At 39.4% G+C, this 25,000-nt stretch overlaps 4 protein-coding genes across 4 annotated transcripts in view; 1 reads left to right on the top strand and 3 right to left on the bottom strand.

Annotated features, from left to right (window-relative positions):
• LOC138053736 (dnaJ homolog subfamily B member 4-like) overlaps positions 1–1,902 on the bottom strand; it is a 3,484-nt gene extending 1,582 nt beyond the window's left edge. Inside the window, exon 1 of the mRNA XM_068900305.1 lies at positions 1,294–1,902. Within this exon, the coding sequence (XP_068756406.1) occupies positions 1,294–1,645 (352 nt within the window). The 5' untranslated portion in view covers positions 1,646–1,902. The remainder of the gene's footprint in view (positions 1–1,293) is intronic.
• A 2,178-nt stretch (positions 1,903–4,080) lies between these two features.
• On the top strand, positions 4,081–6,851 carry LOC138053732 (uncharacterized). The gene has a single exon (XM_068900302.1). It carries the CDS (start codon positions 4,102–4,104, stop codon positions 5,254–5,256), a length of 1,155 nt encoding a protein of 384 aa, XP_068756403.1. The 5' UTR covers positions 4,081–4,101; the 3' UTR covers positions 5,257–6,851.
• A 140-nt stretch (positions 6,852–6,991) lies between these two features.
• Positions 6,992–15,080, bottom strand: LOC138053733 (trafficking protein particle complex subunit 3-like). The gene is made up of 5 exons (XM_068900303.1): positions 15,011–15,080; positions 14,802–14,899; positions 10,386–10,485; positions 8,590–8,772; positions 6,992–7,422 (listed from the first exon to the last, which is right to left on the bottom strand). The coding sequence occupies exons 1-5, from the start codon at positions 15,050–15,052 to the stop codon at positions 7,303–7,305; spliced, it is 543 nt and encodes a 180-aa protein (XP_068756404.1). The 5' UTR covers positions 15,053–15,080; the 3' UTR covers positions 6,992–7,302.
• A 3,709-nt stretch (positions 15,081–18,789) lies between these two features.
• The window catches only part of LOC138053716 (katanin p60 ATPase-containing subunit A-like 1), an 11,491-nt gene continuing 5,280 nt past the window's right edge, over positions 18,790–25,000 (bottom strand). The window contains exons 6-11 of the mRNA XM_068900289.1: positions 24,897–25,000; positions 24,352–24,510; positions 23,104–23,230; positions 22,157–22,288; positions 21,039–21,165; positions 18,790–19,168 (exon numbers count right to left, since the gene is read on the bottom strand). The exon at positions 24,897–25,000 is cut by the window's right edge and continues 2 nt beyond it. Of these exons, the coding sequence (XP_068756390.1) occupies positions 18,970–19,168; positions 21,039–21,165; positions 22,157–22,288; positions 23,104–23,230; positions 24,352–24,510; positions 24,897–25,000 (848 nt within the window). The 3' untranslated portion in view covers positions 18,790–18,969. The remainder of the gene's footprint in view (positions 19,169–21,038; positions 21,166–22,156; positions 22,289–23,103; positions 23,231–24,351; positions 24,511–24,896) is intronic.

Here is a 25,000-nt window from a genome sequence, read left to right as displayed (position 1 = left end):
TGAAAAACTTTAAGTTTGCGCAAGCTAGAACATCCACAGTATACTCGGCAGAGGAAATCGCTGCTTTATAAACCTCAGTGACGAATATTAATAAAGTAATAAAGGACATGAAGAAACTTCTGGTCAACCACTTCCTCACTTGTTAGACAGCTGATACCACAATATTGAATTTGAACACCTGGGCAGATAGTTCTAGAGTAATTCTTTATTTTCATAATCCTTTTTAATGGTCTTGTTGCATACAATGAGGACTTAAGTGTTTCTGTTCAACACATCATGCAACAAAGAATAAAGTTATTTGAACCTCTGAAGGAGAGAGTTCAAAGGTAACTTGAAAGAAGAGTATGAATTTATAGTATAGAAGTCGACTGAAGAACTATAATCCGAAAACTTGAATTAAAAATATTTGTTTAAAACATTCCAATCATTAACTGACAAACCACACGTTAACAGTATTATTTGCTTTGAGAAAAGTAAACAAAACAAATTAAAGAAAAACTATCACCTTCTAGACTCTTCTGGAATTTTTATAGACATGCAAATGAGCATAAAAACCACAGACATAAGACAGAGAGTTGTTCATTGAGAAAACACTCTTATTCTTGGATCAAATGAACGTGTCAGAAGAATTTCTTCTGACTTAGTGTTTGTTTTTTAATCATGACTTGGTTCCAATTTGTGTTCTATTTCTATCGTATAAACCATGACAGTCAAATATCATTACTTCACACTTTCTTAGGATATCAAATTAACTGCAGTTTGGTACTGGCCAGTTTTATCCAAAATTCACTTGAACAAAATCAAAATTTTAGCCTACTGAATCTCATCGAGCCACTTGCATTGACCCCTTCTAGACTTTTCTCATCTTGATTATTGTTCCTTTTCAAAATTATAACTCATTAGGTCTAAACTATGAAAATAACCTTTAACACAGAAGCAGAAATTAAAACTTTAAGTGTCAAGGGCGGCCAATTTGAAATTCAACGATGATATTATAAACAGTGAAACAAATCCCATTTCCGTGAAGAATATTCTCGTAAGTTCATTTGTGTTGAAAACCAATGTCATTTTCATCGTTTTTGCCACTTCACTGAATTCCAACTCGATTTGCCAAACTGATCATAGCTGTCTATTCAAACAATTTTTAACCCTTTTACTCCTTGCACTACTCCAAACATGCAGCGTTAATTAACAATTCAAGGGTTAGATTTTTTATTATAATTTCCCAGTACACATGTAACAATTATTATGGCCCGGGAATTGAGTTCGAATTCTACAGATATTCGTACGTACCTCTGAAAGGATCCTCTCTTCCAAAAACTCTGGAAAATGTAAACATTGGATCTCCGTGGAAAGTGAAACCAGTGAATCCCGATGGCATTTCAAATTTGAACTCGTTCGAACTACCTGGAGCATTTGGAGGTCCTTTGAGACCTTCTTCGCCATATTTGTCAAACACCTCTCTTTTTTGTGGGTCACTGAGAACTTCGTAGGCTTCAGCAATCTCTTTAAACTTCTCTTCAGCCTCAGAACTCTTGTTTTTATCTGGATGGAATTTGAGAGCCATCTTTCGGTAAGCTTTTCGAATTTCTTCTTCGCTTGCATTTCGAGGAATATCTAGTATTTCGTAGTAGTCCTTTCCCATTGTTTACGTTTTGAAAGTGCAATAACGTGGTGCAAAATTGAAACGCAACCTTTTGAGGTCGGTTTACCTTGACACGCTATTATCCATTCTCAATGAGCGAGCATGACATGTTCCAGATCACACACTCTGCATGGAAAGCGTTTCCTGTAATAAGTCAAAATAATAAATGCACGAGAGTTCAAGGCACACAACTAAGACCACAAGCTGCTAGAAAGTTCCAAAATTTCCCCCATCTTGGTCGCGCTCACTGAAAGAATGGGGCGAGTATCCAGGCTCTCTCAAGGCTATACAAAAATTTGGTTTTATCAACGGAGTTGATAATGAAAATTGGCCACCGTACAGAGATTCTAAAAGCTGACGAAGGGCTAACGCTCGAAACGTCAGCTTTTAGAATCTCTGTACGGTGGCCAATTTACATTATCAACTCCGTTGATAAAACCAAATTTTTGTATACTACTTCTCCACCGCAGCACCACAGTTTCTTTAGAAACTACCCCTTCATTCTCTCTCAAGGTTGTCGCGTTTTTCCGCTTGGTCACAATTTTGAGGGCATGCGCATGCTTACTGTGGCTTCGTTTTTAAGCTTCCTTTATCGGAAGCAATTTTCCACCGCATTTCCAAGACCATCCCGAGAAGGACAAAATATGCTTTGCCACACTCGCCATATTTGCTTTGTTTTTCAAAATCCGTGCCGGCCTTCAATGTTGAGAAACTAAATATTTTGAGCAAGAGCCGATACAACATAGATATGATTTTAGTGGTGTACTTACTATATTTACCGCCGTTGAACTGTGTTACCAAGTTTCTCGCAAACCAGTCATTACATTTGGAGAATTTTGAAAGTAAAATAGTTCCGACTACAAGTGAGTCGTCTGTTAAAAAAAATCGGAAATTTAACAGACAAAAATTTGGGAAAACTAAAAAACGGCTGTAGGCAAATTTGAAAAATCCGTCTGTTGAAATTCTATGAAAACAGCTGTTAAACGTACTTTATTTCTATTATTTTACTCCAAAAAACTAATGAGTGATTTTTGCATAAATGAGGAATAAGTATCCTTTGACTTAAAATCTCGATGCATTACCATGGTAACAACCTACAGAGCACATTATTTGTCAAAAATATAACGCTTCGGGGTAGCAGTTGTCATGTTTGAGCTTCCAGGAAAAAAACTGCACAAATATGACAGAAATGAAAGTATTAGTGCTTAAAAACTGTGTTTAGTCATCTTTTAAAAGAAGACATTTTCAGTCACAGCAAATTTATTGAAGGGGTATGGGGGAGATTCGGAATTGTTCAGTTTCTTTTGCGGAGAGATATGGGAATTGTGGTGGCTTGCGTAGCACTAGCGTTTATGTTGTCTCGCCCCATAGTTCGCACGGCCAAGAATAAAAAAACCGCACGGAAACGCATGCCTGTGGTGTTTATGTCATTCTAGAACTTGTTGAAATTTCTGGCCTAATTGTCGTTAATCGTTTCGCCTCTGGAGTTCCACTCAGATGTAAAAGCTCCTACAGTTTGGTGTGTTTCCGGCCGGACACCCCATTAAGTAAAAGAAAAAACAAAACAAAGGACACGAACTCGCGCATTGTGTTTTGAACTGCCAGTTTTTTTATATCCGCTTTTAAATTTGCATCATTTTTGAAAAGTATTACTTTACTCTTGGTGGATCAGACAGGTCAATGCTAACTTCAGCAAACGGCGTTTTCAACATGAAAATGGACATTTCTAGAAATACGACATCCTCGGAGACACAGGGGCAGTGAGTCGAGACCGGGGACGTGAATCTCGCCTTACTTGATAACTCTACGTCCCCAGATTCACGTCCCGTCTCGACTGACTGCCCCTGGGTCTCCGAGGATGGAAATATGACAATGGATAACCAAAAAGATCCTAGACATTAAAAAATCACAAAGGATCACCTTGTATTCACGTTTCTAAGGTTTCGAATAGCAATGTTTTAAATATGATCCTTTTAAGTGTCGGCCCATGCACCTGTAATATTGGAAAAACGATTCTGCGTGTTTTGCTTTTTCACTTTGCTGAATGAATGGAGATATAGCCATCTTTCACCAGTTGAAATTAAGCGATTTCGAAAAAATTTAACCTATGCACAGGAAACTTATGGAAAACTGAGGAACTGTCTAGAACAACATGATATCAAAAACCAAAATTGACGCCACTTCACACCTTTGAACGAAATTACATTAAAATTTATAAATAACCAGACAGAAACTACCATTATTCTGTCTCAAAAGATCTCCTGCTTTCGCGCTCATGTCGTGATTACTGCGAAAGCTGTTCTCCAAGTATTAAATTTGCGTGCGTGCGTGCGCGCGCCAATATATCATAGAAGTGTTTATCAAAGGTCTTGAACGATATTGAGGTCTCTTTAATTAAGATCATAAATTCAACCACTTTCCCGTCATAACGACTCTATCGGGGACTAAACAAGACGATGAACAGAGAAATCCCCATAAGAACTCACCCGGAGTACAGAATGTGGATGGCAAACGAGAGTCTGGGAAAACCCCACATTTTTGCTCGATCCCAGTCCAGTCTGCCATGTGGGGCGATTAGGGATAGACTGTTTACAGAAACGTCACAGAAGACGAGGGAAGACCAATCTTTGAAGGAAAAAAATAGGCAAAGCCTAGCTGAAGAGAAAACGGGACGTATAAAAGTCAACGGAAGTGACAAATTTTCTGAATTTTGGAAAACAGGATCCCCGAAATATTCAGGTGGGAAGGCCAGCGATGATATCCCTTGTAATCAACAAATAAGCGAAGAAAGCGATGAAAGAAGTTACTTCTTTTCTGATAATCCGGTTGTAAAAGACGAGGAGTTGTACGAAGATTACTACACTTCATGGCCGAGTCACCCCCTCAGTGTGATGGCAAGAGACACTTACAATGCTGACAGCTCGGACGAAATCCATTTGATGCCTACGCCAAATGCGCCAAACTACGAATGTTGTCAACCATCCTTCATCATACCAATCAAGGTGGAATTTGATGAGGATAAAGAGGAGAGAAAGAACGGGGGCATTCTCAACGAAAACACAGTTCAAAAAGAAGGTGTTATTCATATTCTCAGGGTTCACAACCGGCCGCAAGAAGCCAAGGAGAATGATGGACCCAATGGCTTTGACGAAATAGCGGGCCGCCAGGAGGAAAAGGATAGAGAGTTTTGTCCAGAAAACGCAGAAGAAAGCAGCAAAGATAGAAAGAAACATATAGGGCTTTTTGAGGCCAATACAGAAGACATAAATGAGGGAAACAATACGGATTACCGCGAGCCACTAAAATCTTCCGAACCCGACGAAAGCAAGGAAAAGTTGCGTCAAATTCAAAGCATACTCGATAAAGCAGGTGAAATAGAGGAGGAAGTCAATGCTTTTGATGATAACTATAAGACAAAGCAATATTTGATTCTTGAAGAAGTTCTTACGTGTTGTTTAATCGATTTAGACGGCATCGAGGCAAGTCGCAACGACAACGTCCGACTGGCAAGGAAAAAGGCAGTTCAGACATTGCAAAAAATCCTCGTAAAGTTGGAGAGAAATATTGTTTTAGCGGCTGTTGATAACGAAAATCAAGAAGGAAACAGCTGAAACCTCTTAACTATCAGAGTTACAACTTACTCTCGACTGAATTAAACCATCTTTAAATTCTTATTCGAATGGCAAGATTTTATTATCCTCCAGATCTACTATTACTCCAAAGAACATCTCATGACCTACCGACCGTAATAATTGGATCGATATAATAACAAAGAAAAACAATATTGGTATGAGCCTAATTTTAATAAAAATACCCAACACCGGAAAGTTTATTACCCCCCCCCCAAAGTTCGAAAGCTAGAAAGGACTTTTGAACATTCTAGAAACTTTTTATGATTGAGAAGTTGTTCGGCTTTCCTGTTTTATCAGTGCTTTTAAATGTAGCTACAAGGTCTTAATGATCGCATCGTCCTAGTATTAATTCTAGTAGCTTCGTTTTGTTCCTCACGGAATTCCGTAAACGTTTGTTTGAAGAATTAAAAAAAACAGCTTTTGAATCTATTTTTCTGGTGTTAAAAAAAAAATAATTAAAGGACATGGACTGTTCAGAAAATAATACTATGAAGCTGAATTTTAAAGAAAACAAGAATTTGGGGTGTTGAAAGGAAAGCAATTCGGTCTAATCGCAAGCAGGTCGTTTCGCCTGAAGTGAAAACCCGCTCGTCCGATATGAAATAACAGAACAGGGAGTAAATAAAATTCAAAGTTTATCCACATACATACACAGACCAGCGTAATCTTTCTCTAAACGGACCATGTCCGGTCAAACTGAAGTAAAGTAGGTTAGCGTAGGCTTACTTTTCGCCGTTGGGTGTTGTAAGTGGATTAAAGTTGGGTCAAGATATAGTGTGTGTAGACAGGCAAACACCTAAATTATCTCTAGGGATAGTCCGAAGCAACACCTTTTCAGATCGAGCGAATGGACTTTCATCAGTTGGGCCAATTGGCTATCGGGCGAAACGAATGCAATACAAAATATCACGTCAAAAAGTAACTTTGTTCGGACTTGAATTCACGATTTTTCATCACGTTCACGTTGCAATTACGGCAAAGTATTCATACGAACAGCTTTAAAGTCAAAAAAAAAAGAATGAACTTGTCTTGGCTTACGATTTCGTCGTCAAAACTCTACGTTTTTTTTCGCTTTTTTGTCACACTGAGTACCGCATATAGAAAAATGCACTTATTGAGTGCATCAGGCAGTGCAACACGATTATTTTATTACACCAATAAATTCTTATTTTGTGGCGTTGTGGTAGCCGCAGCTGTCGTGGTTGATAAAACTGCCCAGAATTAAGGCATAGAGACCTAATTAGAAACTGTAAAACCTCTCACAACATTTCTACACACCTTATTGACAGCGCGTAGAGATCGCACGAACTGTCAACTGCAGGGGACTCTCAAGCCCGGTTTACACTAAAGATTTAAATTTTTGGCACGGCTCGGGTGAAATTGGCACAGGTCCCAAAAAAAAAAGGTTCGGCTCGGATAAAATTTGCAGTGTAAACAACCTGTCAGTACCAAATTTCATCCGTGCTGGGACCTTCGGCGAGCTAGTCCGAGCACCGGTGAAAATGGTACGGGTGCTGAAAAACCGGTGCTGAAAGTATCTCTCACTCGTTCGCTTCGCTCACTCGTGACAGATACTCGCAGCACTCGAAGAAAAAATTCGTATCCCCGCGCGGCCATGTAATATCCTCTCTGTGTGTCGTTAATTTCACATGGCATATGGATATTCTCAAATGCAATTTACAACAATGAAAGCCAAACTAAATCACTCAAATTCAAAGTTTTTGGTTGTTGTTGATGATGTTATGTTCTCAAGTTACAAAAAGAGGTCGCATACATTTACCGTAACAAATAAAAAATGGTACTGGGCTTTGTGTCCACTAAGAATGGAAGAAAACTAAAAGATAAAAAATTCATTCTTGTATATTTTCCCTGATAACGTGTCCCTAATTGGCCGCACGATCCACACATTTTGTCGCAGGAAGCCAGCATTACTTTATTCCTGACAATCTTGTTGTAGTTTTTCAAAACCAACAGGTTCACTACTGTCATTATACCCAAAGACTTCCAATTTTTACAATTCACACTTTAATCCTCGCCGGCCGGAAGAGCATCTTCTAACTTCCTTAAAAACTTGAGTCTAATTTCTGTTGTGTCATCTCCCCGTAAAGAGTCTTGAACAAACCATACGTCAACTTCCATTTGAACCTGGAAAAAAAACATTGTAATTGCCAGAAGGTTCAAGCCAAAACAGAAAAAATAGTGTGCACCGATAATTATTTTCCTGCATCCTCAATATCCATAAAGATGGCTCAATTCCGTCAAATACATGAAGCAACATAAACCATTAATGAGACTTGATAAATACAGTTAACCGCAAATTTCTTTATTCCCCTGGGTCTCCTCAAACATGCCTCCTTCGTGTTGACAAAGTTCAAACACATTCGCGAAGCCGGAAAGCATTGAATGATGCGAGAATGAAAGCCGTAGTAAACAAACTTTTGCGCATTCATGCCGCTTTTAAAGGGAAACTGTCACGAGAAGCGCATGCGCTAGCGTCTTGTGAAAACTTGAAAAGTGTTAGGTTAACTTTTTTCAAGTTGAATCGACAAATTCAAAATAGTGTCCACTGGGAAGGGCCACGGTGGACAAAGGAGATACTCCGGCGAATATAGGTGACTCACGCGTGAATCCATGATGGCGGCTAGAATTTTCCGTGGGCTCGAGCATGCAAACTCGAGCATGCGCAGCTCATGACAGTGCCCTTGAATAGTTAATAGGATTTTACACGTAGAAGGCTCTTCGCGATCGTAACTGTATTTATCAAGCACTCCAGGAATTAACATTACTTATGCAAATAAAATTTGTTCCCGTGGTTTTTCAAGCGCAAATATTTTTATCCCCCTGGGCCTCCCGATGCGACTGTTTTCTGTTAATAATTAAATTTCACTGGCTTCAGTAAGGCATATTTGTATTTCTAATTTGAAACAACATTGTCACATCTTTTTTAACCCATTCACACCTCAAACACCCTAAGACGCCCTAAGACGCCCCCTCCCCACCCCAATTGACGAGTAAAATCGTCCGGTGTTGGACAGACAGCGCTTGTAAGCGCAGGACATACGGGAACTGAACAGTGTGAGCGGGCGTCGAGTGAGTGAGTTGACTTGGTGTCGAGCAGAGCAGTTGAACGAATAAAGCGTTCGGTTTTATTTGCCTTTGTGGCTGTTCGTACTCTACAGTACACTGTCACAATATGTTTTGAGCCCACAACATATTCACTCAGAAAACCCAATCATCACAAACTGTGCCTGTGATGTCAACTCTAATAAGATTTTTTTATGGATACTTATCTACATCAAAAAGTAATATTACCATTTCAAGAGCTCCTCGCAAGACACCACAGAGAATATTTGAAAATAGAAGCCCTTCACGACCTTCTGGCAACTCAGCAAACTCTGCCAATGGGTTATTGTCTAAGATCAAAGAGAACTCATCTGATGCTGCACTCCAGTTCGTAATCACAGGTGAAATCCCAAGGAACATTTTGAAGCCAAGCTGCAAGGAAAAGACACATATGTTATTAATTTTGCCGGCCGGAGGTCCGTATTGGGAAGAACTGTGCCAAAGGTCTCGAGTATGGCCCGAGGCTGCAGGCCACACTAGAGACCGAGGGCCCAGTTTTTCCCAATAAGGACCAAACTAGGCCGGCAAATAACTTGTTTATTTTTTCCTACGGGATTTGCTGTGAAAGGGCATAAAATGTCCATTACGTGAAAGAAATCGATGTTAACAAAAACGGAACGCACGGCTTGATATAAAGTTGAGAAACGAGCTTCAAATCATTTAAAATGTGTGGAATGTTTATCACGTTCGAAAGATAATCTTTTATAAAACTATCGACTTGAAAAATTTAGATTTGAAAAGTTTCAGAAACTTCGTCCTAATCATCGTTGATTATCGGGACGAGCTTCCTTTTTTATCCGGCCGCGATGATAGCTCTCGTTATCGGAATCATATTAACGTATGACTCTGCCTAAAATATTTACATTTTACGTTGTTTACGACACTTTTACACTGTTACAAAAAGCTTAAGTTGAAATTTCGGAGCGGTCCGTACTCGGGATACGGATGGAAAAATCCGAACATTTCTACCATTTTTTATGAATGACGCGGTCACTTGACACGGTCATGCAAACGGCCTATTTCGAAAGAATGCACCATTCACTTAAGGCCATGTTACACGAGGCAATTTTTCTTGCAACTCGCAACGCAACGATGACGAATAAAAAACCTTTAAAGTTGCAGAGGGTATGTTACACGTTGGCCTTTCGCAACTCGCAAACGCGTACAATAACAAACAAGATGTCCTCAAGGAATGTATAACTCGCTTAAGTCCTTCGTTGGATAAACCATGTTTCTCAGCCAGGTCAGTTTTCTTTGGCGATTTTTCGTTTTGATTCCACAGCAGGGGTAATGTTTTGCAATCTTTCAGCAGTTCAATTTTTTCGTTATCACTTAACTTCTTTTCATTGTTTACGACTGCCGCCATCTTGAAATCTCCCGCGAGCGAAAGATGAGCTCTGATTGGCCCATTCTGCCAAATTGCGTTGCGAGTTGCAGAGGGGATGTCACGCGCAAGCAACTTGTCTCGCAACGTTGCGAAAAGTAGAGGGTCGTTCTTCTTTTCTCGCAACTCGCAACGCAACAATTGCAGTTGCAAAATGGGCTGTTACACGTGAATTTTTTCTCGCAACTTGCAACGCAAAGTTTGTTGCGATGCGAGTTGCAAGAAAAATTGCCTCGTGTAACACGGCCTTTAGAAGTCAGGCAGCTTTAGCAACGACAACGGCAACAGCAACGATAACGTCACAAATTTGCATATTTAGTGGGCAAAAACAATAGCTTTGCAAGAACAGCACGTGCATTTTTCACTTTTGTCCATTTCTTTGCCGTCGTCAGCAAAACAACAACGTGAAATAAGTTTATGGACGACGTCAGCACCTGAAGATAAACTTTCATTTTCTCCCCCTAATTAAGCGCAGCTCATTCCTGAGGGAATGCAAAACCTTTGTCATATTAAAAAACTTGGAATAGTCGTGAAGTGATTACGATAATGAGAATTTATGTTTTGAGATGACGGCCTCGTCGTTGGTAAAGTTCCCTATTACCTTTGCGATGACATCAGCAGTTTCTCTAAAGTCGTGACATCGGCCTACATTAGATCTTGCTAAGAAGTCTTCCACTAATCTCACTCCAATGTTGTAGCCCCTAAAATTCGATTGGATGACAGAAATATGGTCCATATATTTACCAATTAGACCCATAGTCTTGCGGGCTACGGGTCAATAGCCCATGAGGCAAATTGTTTTTAATAGCATCAACCAACTAGTCGGACAGAAAAGGCAATAATACAGTTAGCAAATGATATGTACGCTGCTTTAAACTTAAATTTCTGTTATGTATTTACTTTGTGAAATGTTGCTGTACTCTTTGTAGCCAACTTGTACTTGTTTAACATGTGCAAACAATAATATAAAAAAAAGTTAGCAAATAGAAGTTGAAGAAATATTTATTTGGGAATAAAACGAAAGGAAGTGTCAAGCTTTTCGCTCCTCTATTACTAACAGTCCTCTAGCAGCGAAACCAATTAAAATGCAGGATTTGCATGAGTCCACTAGTTGGGTGATACTTAATAATTATTGGATGAGGTTGAGCATGTTAGCGATAATTAGCAAGGCCAAAGTTTGTGTTATCTGCTGAAGCCAAAGGCTGAGGCGGATAACACAAACTGAGGCCTTGATAATTATTATTGATAATTATTATTGTTTTATTATGCATATTCCCGAGCTGAGCTCCGCCATGACAAAACTGATCAAACTGCTGGTTAGTGTGTCAGGTGACGTCACTTCTGCATGCATAAAACTGTTGTCTGTAGGTATGACGTCAATTCTACAGATATAAAATCTATTGTTTGTAGGTATGACGTAAGAGAAACAGAGCAAGCAAGAATTAGCTGCGTGCTTATAGCCAATCAAAATCGAGCTGGTGACACCAATGTATAATAATAAATGTTATGTACAATAACCTTGCTTACGATAATGCTACAAAATACAACCTGAAGGAGATTGGGGAAATCGCTCTCGAATCAACCACAAGTTTATAGTTATCATGTATCCATCAAATCTCCGCCAGCAACCGGGCCCCTGCGCATTTGACTTTTTTGGTATGTTGCTATCAGGTATCAATTTTATACCCAGATTATGTTTCCTCAACATTGCTGAATGAACTGCTTCCAATTCCGATGCCCAAGATATACTCCTTTGTTCCCTCGTTCTTTATATAAGTAACTCATGCCTGTACGCAGGTCGCCAGCAGACATTTCACTCGAGAAGTCAACGAAAAATAATGAAGGCACGTGTGCATAATATCATGGAAATCATTCTTTGATCGCTGGCTTAAGTTGCACGTGAGGTTGAAAGACTTCATGACCAGTCGCCAGCTGGTGACTAGCCCAAAAATATTGGTCGCCGAGGGTCAAATTTAAGGTGGCTTACTACAGTTTTCCAAAAAAAAAAAAAGATCAATATTTTGAAATCTGTGAAATTAAAGCAACAGGATGTCTCTTTTGAAGTCTTGGTCACTGCAATTGATGTAAAATGTAATTTTGCCTGACAAATAAATGCAAATCAGGGGAAATTGCTAAACATATTAACCATACTTCTGGAGGGGGGACTGGAAATTAGACATTTCAAAGGTCTTTTGCTCAAAAACTAGCCTTACGACCCCACCTTAAAATTTCAGGCTTTTTTTAGCCAGAAAAAAATAATCATGTATGAAAAAAATAGTTAAATCTGTCCGACAGGTTCTTCGCAAATGGCAAAAACGTCGATTTTCTTCTATTTTCATAACAACTGAAAAACTGTCTGATAAAACACTGTTGACGGTTTTGTCTTCATATTGTTTAGTAATTCCCAAAATTTTAGCCCTGGTTGTACTGCTAGGTTTTGAGAAAAAGGTCTTTGAAATGTCTAGTTTCCATTCCCCCCTCCAAGAGCTCAGTCACTATATTGAGCATTTTCCCTTATTTGCATTTATTTGTTACGTAAAATTACATTTTACATCAATTGCAGTGATTAACACTTCAGAAGAGACATCCCGTTCCTTTAATTTCGCAGATTTCAAAGTCTTGATCTTTTTCTTTGGAGAACTGTAGTAAGCCACCTTAAGGACGGTGCTTACTATTGTTATTGCGCATACGTTCTGCGCATCTCGAGATACTCGGGTTTCCTATTGCCCGTGCTTATTAATACATGGATATTTTTGCATGAGTTAAAACTATGCAGAGAAAGCAGAACTTAGCAACTGATCTTGGTATACAAAAAGAAAATTAGAGGTAACCACGCATTTTTCAGAGATAATTGAGCTTCAATTTGGAAAAGAACGCCGCCATACATTGCTTTGTATTTTAAAGCTTTTTACAAATATTGTGATTAATTATCTTCGGAAAATGCGTGGTTACCTTCAATTTTCTTTTCGCATTTCAATAACACTTGTTAAGATCTGTTCTTCCTGCATAATCAGTAAAACATGCAAAAATACCTTTGAATTAGTAGGCACCATCCTTAAGTCATATTGGCGACCAGCTGGTCGCCATTTTGGACTGTCCTAAGGCGCTTGACGTGTGAATGGGTTAAATGATATTGGCGATCAAAGGTTTCTATGCTTCTGAGATAACCTGCCTGTAAGGGTAGATAATACCTCAGAGATGATTTTGTTTGTATAAACTGTATGGGTAATAAACAGTCAATATTGCTCAACAAACCCTGTATGCCCATATTTACTAAATTCTACCCTTGATTAACAACCACAGATCGAAGCAGAAGAAAGAATAAAACCTGCCCTCTAATGAACGCTCCACCTAATCAAAAGAATGAAGCGTTTCTCTGAGGATTCTAAGAAAAAGAAGTAGATTAAAACTCAGTAAACTGTAATCCTTGCAAATAACAAATCAATCTCATAAAAAAAAGCAAGACATTGGAACTTTCAACATGTTTTTGTTTGACATAATTTTTACAGATGACTTATCATAATTCTTGTCAAGAACTGTTGTTTAAAAAGTACGATTTTGAAAATATGCTGCCCTTGAATATATGCCCCATTGCAAAGGATAAAAATGAAATAAGTTCTGGTATGTTTAACCAAGCAAATACAGTATTTAATAATCTAACATGCCTTAGGCTTGCTTAACAGCCACTGTTTTGGGAAAGCAGCCCACAAAGATGGAACTTTATAGAGAGTCGGAAATCAAGCCTACAGTCTTTTTCACAAATGTTGTAAACACAGACCAAAATTTGCCCCCTCAGCACCTTCAATGTTGATGTTTATGGCTTTGAGTGGAAAAACCAACTGGTAAATGCAACAGTGAGGGGAGGGAGGAGGAGTAAGTTATTAACAGCTTGGATGCGCTTTACATGCTGTTCTAGTGAAGTGTTACAACTATTTATGGCCAACATTGTAGCATGCTTAAGACTTAAGAGGACATTGAAAAGGAGTCAGTGCTGAAAAAGAGATGGAAAAAAAACCTAATTTTTTGACACACGTACTAAGGGCATAAACTTATATTTAATAAACTAAATTAAAACATTACTTACAACATTGAGATTTCAGACCATTACACACTAATTTTTATCTTATAGTTTGTAAACCATTCCTTTAGAAAGCAGCAGTAGAATCTGCACCTACTTGGATAAACAAACTTCTTATCATTACTTACAACATTGAGATTTCAGACCATTACACACTACTTTTTATCTTATAGTTTGTAAACCATTCCTTTAGAAAGCAGCAGTAGAATCTGCACCTACTTGGATAAACAAACTTCTTATCATGATTAGGGCCTGTTCACATGGAAGGAGGGTGTCCCGGCTAACCAAGCTACCCTGGGAGAGCCAACCTTTCTTATTCTTAAGAAAACGCATTGAAGTATTTTCATCCTAGGCAGGGTAACCCGCCTTCTAGGAGCACCCTGTCTACTTGCCTGAGGCACACTTCTAGGCGAGCTGCCTTTTTTGCCATATAAATGGTTCGTGCTGGGTTACCCCGGTAACTGAGGTGAGAAGATCGTAAAGCATGGCGGCCCAAAATTACCATTCTGGTGAAACTGTTTTGTCGAATGAAATGACAAACAAATAGTTTCTCTCTCTGTCTTGGTTGGCTCCATCTCATCCAAAGGAAAAATGAGATGTGGGTTTAATTTGTCTCTACAAGTCCCTGCAGGCTATGTTTTAACCCCCCTAGCCAAGTAACTTGGACAGTCGGGGCACCCTCTCTCCATGTAAACAGGCCCTCACTACCTGGTAGAGGTATACAAGTTTTAAAACCAGTACAAGTTGCTATTCTTGGTTTTCACCCACGTGGCCACGTTGGATGGCAATACAATACAATTTCTTTTCGCAGAATTTGCATAATAATAAAGTTTAGTTCCTGGCGGAGAGATTATTGTTCTTGCCAGCCAACATGGCCACTATGACGTCACATGCAAACCATCACACTGTAAAATCAAAGCGTTTGAAGACTCTACCTACATTTTATCAAGCTGTTTGTTAACCTCTTCGTCACCTTCATAATCTTTTACAAGCTGTGCCACAAGAGCTCCGTGGGTTAAAACAAATAATTCTGCACTCTGTTCGAAGAAGGAAATTGAAACAGAAATGCAAACACACAACTTTACTTGTAACACGAAAGAACATCTATGGAATCAAAAAAATGCGAAAAAAGTACGCAGAATTCTCACCACTTTCCTATTATCGGTTCGGACGGCCGACTGACGAGACATCGCAGTAAAATTCAATGATCACCCAGCTCGAGATGCATACTGGTAGATTTCGAAAAAAGATTGGTCTGCAATGCGTACGTGTGAACGTCAATGATCAATAATCCCTTCACGGTAATTTCACCTCATTATGTGGTGCGTAGTCCTTAACTTGCCACTTTCAAAAAGTTAAGGCATTTTAGATCATCGCAGTTCTTTCAGCAGGTAAAATGTCTTTCCTATGCCAAGTCTTCGTTCCTATCGTTTAATATGAACTCGCAACATGACCAGTTCCCAGTTCCCAGTGGCTAGATAACTCAACTGGTAGAGCAGAAGTGATTGATTCAAATCCTGTTCAAGCCTTGCTGTCCACTGAACCTATTTTAGAGCCCTCTCGCTGAAATAACCTACGTTGAGTCACACCGATCTAGCAGCATTTCTCAGCTCCAGCGATGAGAAGTCGGTAATCCGGGCAAGTAATGGGGAGGGGTGATAGATTTTTCATCCAAAGCTATATCGGTACAAGAAGGAATAACTACTCCAGCGACCCAAGTCTGAGACTGGCAGCCAATTCCCACGGCATGAAAAATCGATAGATTAAAGTTAATGTTCAAGTTCAAGTTTATTGCACACTGTTTACAGAAAAATAAAAGTAACACACTAGAGGAAGGAAAAACATAAATGCGACCTTAACAACTATTGCCCAATCTCTGTGATCTCAGTTGTGGACAAGGTGTTTGAAAGGATTGTCTATGATCAATTATATGCCTATTTAGAACAACACGACATCATCTGTAAATATCAATCGGGCTTTCGTGCTATTCATGATTCGACTGTGACGGCTCTTCTTGAGGCCACGGATACTTGGGCATATAATATTGACGGTGGAAAAATCAATGCTGTTGTATTCCTAGATTTAAAAAAGGCTTTCGACAGGGTGGACCACGAGATCCTTTTATCGAAACTAAACCTCTACGGTATATTAATGGTGTTGCGCATCAATGGGTTTAGTCATATTTAGAGGACCGCACACAAATGTGTTTTATCAATGGTCTCCTCTTTAGAAGTTGCTCTTTAAATTGTGGTGTCCCTCAGGGTATCATCTTAGGTCAGTTATTGTTTCTATTATGTATATATTAACAATCTTCCCAACTGCCTGTCAAAATGCGAGCCTCAGATGTACGTTGATAATACCCATCATACATTCGCGAGGAACAATATTTACAATATTCAGACAAGTTTAAAAGACTTAGAAAATGTTCACTACTGGCTAAGAGCAAACAAAATCACTCTAAATATGACAAAAAGCGGGTTCATGTTAATTGGATCTACGCAGAGGCCAAGTACTGTAACAGTTTTCCCAACACTTGCAATTAATGATTTTCGAGTTACCCAAGTCGCTACTACTAAATCTCTTGGAGTGACTATCGATGATAATCTCGATTGGGGTAGCCACATGGAGAAGATAATAAAGTATCTTTTGGCATCGGTGCCATAGAGGGAGTAAGGCACCTTTTTTATATTACTCTGTAGGGAGAGTAAAATTTACTCTAGCAAAGTCATTGCATTTGAATATTAACTAGTAAGAGTAAAAATTACTCTTGGTGGAGTTAAATTAATTCCTCTTAGGAGTACATTTTACTCCACTTTTTCACTCCAGCACTGGAGTGAAATTAATTCTTTGAAAATAACAGTGTTGTCCCCCAAGTGACATTACAACTAAATTACCAAGCTCTTATTCACCCTCAATTCTTGCAATACCGTTTGGGGAAACCGTGGGATAACCTTAAGGAACAAACTTCAAAAACTACAAAATAGAGCAGCCCGTGTTCTGACATTTTCAGACTACGATGAAGACGCTTGTTACCTGTTAGAACTCCTAGGATGGAAAAATCTAGCGCGCCAGCATGAAATTGAAAAAGCCACGATGGTTTATAAGACTTTACACGGGTTGGCTCCAGAATACCGTATTATCTATCTAACCTTACTGTCCACCTACGGAATACTTAAAACAATAATTCTTCCCGCGCACTTCCCCAGAATGGATGCACTGTCTGCAAAGTAGCTTAAGGAAATAAGTTTAACTCGCTGATCTAAGCGTAAATTCATTAGCTCAGAGTAAAGTTTAATGACACTCAATGATTTCCCCATCTAGTAATTTTCTTCACTTGGTTACCTGTATTTATTTCTTATGCCAGGCCGCTGTCTGCAACTTTGTAAAATGCAAGTGGCTTTACTAAGTAAGGTTAAAGAAAGAAGGATCCCGGTATTATCCAGTAGTGTAAACGCTCTCGTATAGTAAGCAGCTTCTATTGTTTTTAAGTCTAAAGCCGTGTTCACACTCAACGTTGATTATGATCAACTGAAGTATATATCAGGCTATCATACTCCATTCAATTTTATTCAATTATGGTTCTGTTCACATCTGCGAAAATTCAAATACAATCGCAGGGTAACCTCGCAGTGTGAGACAAAATGGCGCTGTATCGCGTGGCAGCCACGATTATCATCACCATTATGAGCTTGAGGCGAGAAGAGAACCAAGGATAGCTTCCGAGAATAGAAGAAGACAAATCCAAACCTTCGCTCCATAAAGCGATTAGAAGTTTCGTCTGCTCATACCACCACGTGCTCGCCATTCTGTTCAATTACGCATTGTAATTACTTCAAACAACCCCTTTGAGGTTGCTTGAAGTAATTATAATCCAGTTATAATCAGGGACTGCAATTAGTTGATGTGAACCCATTTCATATTTGATTCGATTATAATTCGATGTTTCAATTGTTTAGTCTTTTGTTTTTGGTTTGGGTAGCGAGCCAATCACATTATACGTAACGAGAGCTGCTACATCACCCGTAGTATCCTCCGTTTTCAGTTTGAGTTGAAATAGGCCAGTTTCGTATTCTAACGGTTGTAATGGATCTAGAGGTAGGTACTTGGTATCTCTTTTTCTATTGTTTCAATTTTTTTTAAACAAGGCATAAACCGTTCAGTAATTATACAATTACCCGAACCTAGCCCTAATCCTAACCCTGAAGGTTTTATCACTAAATGACAAAATACACCAAGTACCTACCAATCTAGCATGAAATGGAGGCTAATGCGGGCAAATTAATTTGCATTAGGAAAGATTTGCCTGCATTAGCCTCCATTCCATGCTAGATCCAGTCCAGCCGTGAGAATTCGAATGGTCTATTTAAGTTCATGAAGCAACCTCGTTCCCAGGGTCTCTCTTCTCTGCTTCCATTGTCGTTGAGAAAAAGACAATTGAGGCAAAGAAGAGAGACCCTGGGAACGAGGTTGTTCATGAAGGAGTTACGCAAATGACAAAATTAGCGTTAGGGTTAGCGTTAGGGTTGGCACAAGACTGCATAACTACTAATTTCGAGGTTCATATTGCAGATAATTGACTAAAATGGGCCAAAGCGCACGGTTTTCAAGAACACAGATATGTCCAGGTTTGCACCTAATTAGATGCAAGAACAATACCATATGCACTGGGTTGAAAAATGAAGCGTTCAAGTGGCCTTTCAGAAGTGAACTTTTCCTTGGTAGAATATAAAATTTGCATTAACTTGTTGGCAACTTAACTTAATTTACTGGTTTTTCCATGCACGACAATCAGCAATAACTACAATAAGGGCGTTAAAAGCACCCCTTCAACCCCTCCCCCCCAGATATGTCCAGGTTTGCACCTAACCTGAACATAAGTGCCCCACCCCCGAAACAAAGTAAAATTAAACAAGAAGAAAAGCCGTCCTTTTCAATATTATATTGGTTTTTAACGTATCTTTTACAACAATCAAGAATTCTTGTTACAAGTTGTTCAAGCCGTCACTTGAATATCAATCTTCAAATCAACCGGAGGTTCAAGGGTCTCGCTCACGGAACGTGATTTTTAGGTTAGCCATCTGAAGCGGGACGTAACGACGTAGTAGTATTATGTCGCACCAAACTCTTTCATCCACTCTTCGTATTTCTTTATGTCAGCATCAGAAACAGATTTGGCGACTTTGTTAAGTGCCAAGCCAAAGTCTTCCATGTTAACAGGCAAATCCAGTTCCTCTTTCGGCAAGTTCTTTATCTGCTCTGGCGTCAAACCACGAATACGACGTCTCATTGCCATCATGGACGCATCTCTGTAACGACAAAAAAAGTGATAGGAAAAAACCCGGAACGCGTGAAAAGCTAGTGACGCAACTTACTTTCAGTTTATAGAGCTGGGATAAGGTACAGGTCAAGCTTTGAAGTAAATAATAGAACGACCAAAAAGTATCTCATCCACTACCATTACGGCTCGTTTATACATTCGAGTTGCTGATAGTGGCATCAATTTTCGAAGATGTTCGAAACCCACGAGATTTGGAGATTGTGGCAGTCAAGCAGCACCTTAAGCATTTGTCTGAATAAAATCCAGAATTGAAGCAGAACCCGAACCAATGACCGTGCTACTGTGCTGCACTACTCTACCAACTGAGCTAGCTTTGCTACTTCGGCTGTTGCACATTTAATCAATACATATGTAATTCCTTGTTATATAATCTTTTCTTTTGATCCGTATTTTTCGTCTAAATTTCTCTATTTGTATTGCCTAAATAGTGTGAATAAAATTGGTGTTGTTGCAGCTGCGGGGAGCTGGGCACTTGTGAGTTCGAGTTATATTCCGTAAGAGGTGAGCGAATAAATGATATATCATATATATGAAACACTCATCACTTAATTTATAAATTAATTTATAAAAAGTTTAACGATCTTTGCATTACGCTGGATCAACACAGTGATAAGCATAAACACATCACTGTTAGGACAGATCAAACAACGTTCACGAAGGCATTCTCTTCAAAATGGAACTACGGTCGGCCAAACCTACAGCATGATCAGCGCTCAATAAGCAGACGCTGACAGCTGTTTCAGGCTTGTTGGCCCTCACCAGTGCGCCGAAGCTAAAATACAATGAGCTTCAGTGACATTAAGTTCTAAGGAAAAAGGTTTGCCACTGACTTTTGTTGTTTTTCAACAGACGTTTCGGCTAATGCCTAAGCCTTCATCAGTGATATGAAAGCGAAGTTGGTTGTCATACACTATTTAAAGTAACGTAGCGCGAAGCTTGCGCGCGTGACCATACAATTCATGCTCGCGCGATGCCTTTGTAGGCTTCAGGAAGTACGATATGATCGTTCTCAGTGTTCGGGTCCAAAGTAGAGTGTCAGGCTTCGAGGATAAGTCGCTTGTGGTAATTGGCTTCGAAACCAACGACCTTGACGTTTTCAAAGTTCATGTTGTGGCTGAAATGGTGGACATGGCTTGCAACTTTGGAGTTTTGATCAAAACCTGCCGCTGCCTTTTTGTGCTCCGCAATTCGGGTCTTTAATGATCTTTCTGTTTGGTCATAGTACACAAAATTACACTGTGTGCAATTGAGTTTGTACACTATGCCTGATTTCTGTCGGTCAGTATCGTCTAGCTCTTTGGGGCGTGGAAAAAGGCTGTTGATGGTTAGTTGTGGTTTGTAAGCTACTTTGACCTTTTGTTGTTTCAAAATGCGACCTATTTTGTCGGAAACGCCTTGTACACACGGCAGCACGACAAAGCCATTGAAGTTGTTGCTTGGTTAACACCCTCTCGCAGTTTTGTCACCCTTTGTGCCGCAAAAGATCCGTGGTTAACACTTTGCTGAAAACTGCAAACAACATACCGTCAACGAATAAAGGAAGACGAGAAGAAACGCAACGAGTCAAAGCCAGTCTGTGAGATACAATTATCCCATGTCTTTTATTCAAACTTCAATTCTTAAATACCGCCAACTACCGCAACATAATTATGTTGAACAGGAAGGTACGGTTTACCAACCAGAAAACCGCCACCGTTGGAACATTGGCTAGATTTTTGGGCAACTTATGTCAAAACTCAACGTGTATCGCAAAATTTGTGTTTATTCTTTGTCTATTAATTTAAGACAGTTGATCGTGAAGAGGAGACTAATACTCGCACCATTTCTTTATCCCATACCTGCAAACATTTGTAATGTCTGCTCCACTGTAGCCTTCCATCTTTTTAGCAATCTCTTCGAGAACAACATCTTCAGACATGTTCACTCCACGTAAGTTAATTTTGAGTAACTCAAGCCGCCCAACAGCTAGAAACGAAAACAATAAGAATTCAGAAATTTATGTTTGGCTTTTGTTCGCGTTTGCTTCAACTAAGACCGGTTGTTGTCTGTTTGCAAGTTTTGGTGTTGTACAGTTGCTACGAGCCATTTCGGCGATTGGGTTAGATACATTTTTATATTTCCCACGATATTCCCCCAGTCATTCATCAAAATTAATCAACCGCATATCCTTTTTCAGCTAATTCTGTTTTAATTTGTCTTATGCCAGGGCAAAACGAAAATTCGTCAACGAACATGTTAAGATTAAATGGATAAATATTATTAATCGCAGTTATGAATGTGACTTGAGCAGGATCGAAAGCAGCTCAGTTGGTAGAGCACGGCATCATTATCGCAGAGGTCCTGGGTCCAAATTTCGTTTAAGCCTGGGCTCAAATTTTGTTTCAAGCTTTCCTTTCGTTACTGCTTAAGTAATGTTCACAACTACGATTATTTGCTTCTGTTCATAATTCAATATACATAGTTCTTCAAACTACGATTTTCAGTTGAGTACGCCACTTAGGAAGTTTCGCGACGAAGTTTCAAAGTTTGAGTTCTTATGTTGGCAAGGGCAACTTGCTTCGTTTCCAAGAGTAACTTTTAGGGCCTTGACGTCATGAGTGATGAAGCACGCCAAAATCTACAAATGATAACGGTTAAATGAAACTTGTGACCATAACAAGTTAAATGACGTCAATCCTTGGAAACGAAGCAAGTTGTCTTTGACAACTTCACGCTGAAACTTTGTTACCAAACTTCCCAAGTGGCGTATTCAACTGAGAATAGTAGTATCTTCAGTAATCGTTGCAAGTTGTTCCTTTTGCCCACCCGGGGAGTGTCGATTTTCTGCCCAGGGGTGATTTCTCACAACTCCCCAAAACAATAAAATTATGCCAATCAGGCTTGCAGGCTAGTGGAACCCCGTCGAACTAGCCCTCTGAGGATAGCATGTCAACATAAATATACACTTTGACCGTACTTTCAGGCAGAGGAATGTAAATTCTCTTCTCCAGTCTCCTGCGTAGAGCCTCGTCCAAATCCCAAGGGAAGTTAGTGGCAGCTAACACCATAACAAGCTGAGGGCCACTCTCAGCAGTACCTCCACCGACGCCTACGGAAAACAAAGCACATTTTATTAATCATAACAAATCAACACAACTCCCACCCTTTTTACAGCTGTACCAACATAAATGCCCCACACCAAATCATACACACGGAACTTAGAAAATAAAAAAACTTCTACACACAAAATGGAAAGCCTTTTGGCTGACCAATGGCAATTTTTCAAATGTTCTAAATGTAGTTTCCAGGTTTGGGTATTTGGATATTAAAATTCACTCTCTATTTGTGCAATCATTCAAACATGTGGCAGCTTTGTCCTGGGGAGCAGAGCTGGGGCTCGTTTCTCGAAAAAGTGCCGATATATTTTCGGGCGTGGAAAGCCATTTGTGAAACTGCCAACCGCTTGTTTTGGAAAGCTGATCTTTTAACATGCTTGCCTTTCAGTAGAATAATTTCCCGGTAGCCTGTTCAATTACAGAGTTGTTCTTCTTTAACCAAGTAATTCAGTGTAATAGTGCCTCTGGTGGTGAAGATCATTAAGTTACCAACGATTCTCCTCACACTTGCTGGATTGCTCCTTGACTACATCAACCTGTCGGACACCAGCTCTGATGGCCTGTGAGCAGGTTCACTTTTGCTAGGGGTATCGAGTGAGTATTTTGGCAGTGGAGCAGCCAACATGCAAAGTATGAGTGCCCCATTCTCATGCACTGGTGGTTCCACCACAAAATAATTGCTCAGAACCCAAACAAGTGAGCATGCCCACAGGCTACAAGTACAGCTCTCAAGCTGTTCTACAGATAGTGATAAGTTTCACTGCGATCAGAACAATAAGATGTTTTATACCATCTTGAACACACTTACCATCCATCTGTATTAGCAGCTCGGATTTCACTCTTCTGCTGGCTTCATGTTCACTGTCAGACCCTCGCTTGCTACAGATTGAGTCAATCTCATCAATGAAAATCGTACTTGGGGCATAAAACCTGGCCTATGTAAGACCAAAAAAAAATATTATCTTGACAGTTGCCTCAAATCGTTGTAAATCCTCTCCATGACCTGCACTTTAAATGTGAATTTCTTTCAATTGTTATAAGTGCATTTTATTTTTGAATGGTATTAGTTAAATATTGTTATCTTGAAGCAATTAAGACAAATTTAGTTGTACTGAATTGTTGGAGTGCAGTGTCCTTTGTCTATTGTGTAAACAGCATGTTATTGTCAAAACAAATCCCACTAAAAACAGCTAAAAATGACAACCATAACAAAACAACCCCACTACAAATACAAATAACCCCACTGTCAAATTACAATATTTTGGTCTTTTAGCCACTAGGACTACAACACTGTTTTCGGAAAATGTCACATTTACAGTGTTGTTTCGCTGAACTTACATATATTAATCCTGCACGAAAATGTAATACGGGTAATGACTAATCAACTGTAATTAAATTGTGGTGTAAGAAAAGACCAGAAGACACACATCAGGTGACTATCACTTTCATATTTTTATGTAAATATGAATAGCCTGACAGGGGTCTCAGTAGAACTGATTTCCAAACAGACGGCAAAATTGCCAATAGGGCTGAGCCTCTAGGGTGGTCTGGGGGCATGCTCCCCCAGAACAATTTGAAATTTTAGGTTTGCGGAGGTGCAATTTCCTGCATTTTGGAGGTCACATTTCTAGTTGAAACTGTTTAATATTCGCAGCTTGATTTTTCTTGTTTTGACATAATTATGTAATTTCGTTCAATAATCTACACTGTAACCCTGGCTTACAGGAAACTTAAAATGCACTTTAGCTTTCAAAATTGAACAGGCCTTTGCTTTTTTTCAGCACAGAGCAAGGCTGTTGCCTAACAGGAGCCCGGTAGCCTGGGGCTCCCAAAGAATAGCTCTGGGCGCCTTAATTTTTCACAGCAACACCTTTCACTTCATATGTTGGGCTCCTACGTTTTCAGCGTTTAGCTCTGAGGGCCCCTTTTAAGTTTTCTTAGGCAGCAGCCTTGCAGAGTTACAATGTTAAAGCCTAGGTTTGTATTTAACTACAGATTAATGTTAATTGGATCTTGAAAAAACTGGGCCATGAAACAAACCTTGGTAATAACGTACCATTTCAAAAAGCAGCCTAACAAGTTTTTCAGACTCTCCACGATACTTAGATGTCAGGGTTGACGACGTAACATTGAAGAAAGTCGTACCACACTCAGTGGCAACAGCTTTGGCCAACATTGTTTTCCCTGTTCCGGGTGGGCCTACCATACACACTCCCTGAGTAAAAAAAAGGCAATTTATGACATGTCATCAATAGATATGGTTGCATGAAAGGTCACTCTTATGAATATCATATGCAACGAACTCTTTAAGAAACAAGCATTTGTGTATAATGGTTCAAAATCATGAACATTAAGGTCTTTAGATGACTAAAAAAACACATTAACAAAAGCGTTTCCCTATGAAATCTTAACAGTGGCTAAAAATAGCATGCAAGAAAAACAAGCTATGCCTTGCAATTTTAAGAAGGAACGGTGATGTGTTAGGCTTCATTAATGCAGAATTGTTTGCATGTTTTAAAATTTAGGTCTGAATACACTGGTCCTGCACAAACTCAAACCAATATGGGTTCACTTCATTTTGTAACAAAAAAACTATTGCACCTTCCATGGACGACGGATGCCAGTGAAATAGTCAGGCATGAGGAGAGGCAAAACAACGGCTTCCTCTAATAACTTCTTCGCTTCACTCAATCCGGCAATATCAC

This window comes from Montipora capricornis, chromosome 6, assembly GCF_036669925.1.
Source record: "Montipora capricornis isolate CH-2021 chromosome 6, ASM3666992v2, whole genome shotgun sequence".
Taxonomy (NCBI): domain Eukaryota; kingdom Metazoa; phylum Cnidaria; class Anthozoa; order Scleractinia; family Acroporidae; genus Montipora; species Montipora capricornis.
Note: the sequence above shows the minus strand (reverse complement) of the source record. Positions and strands in the feature narration are given on the sequence as shown.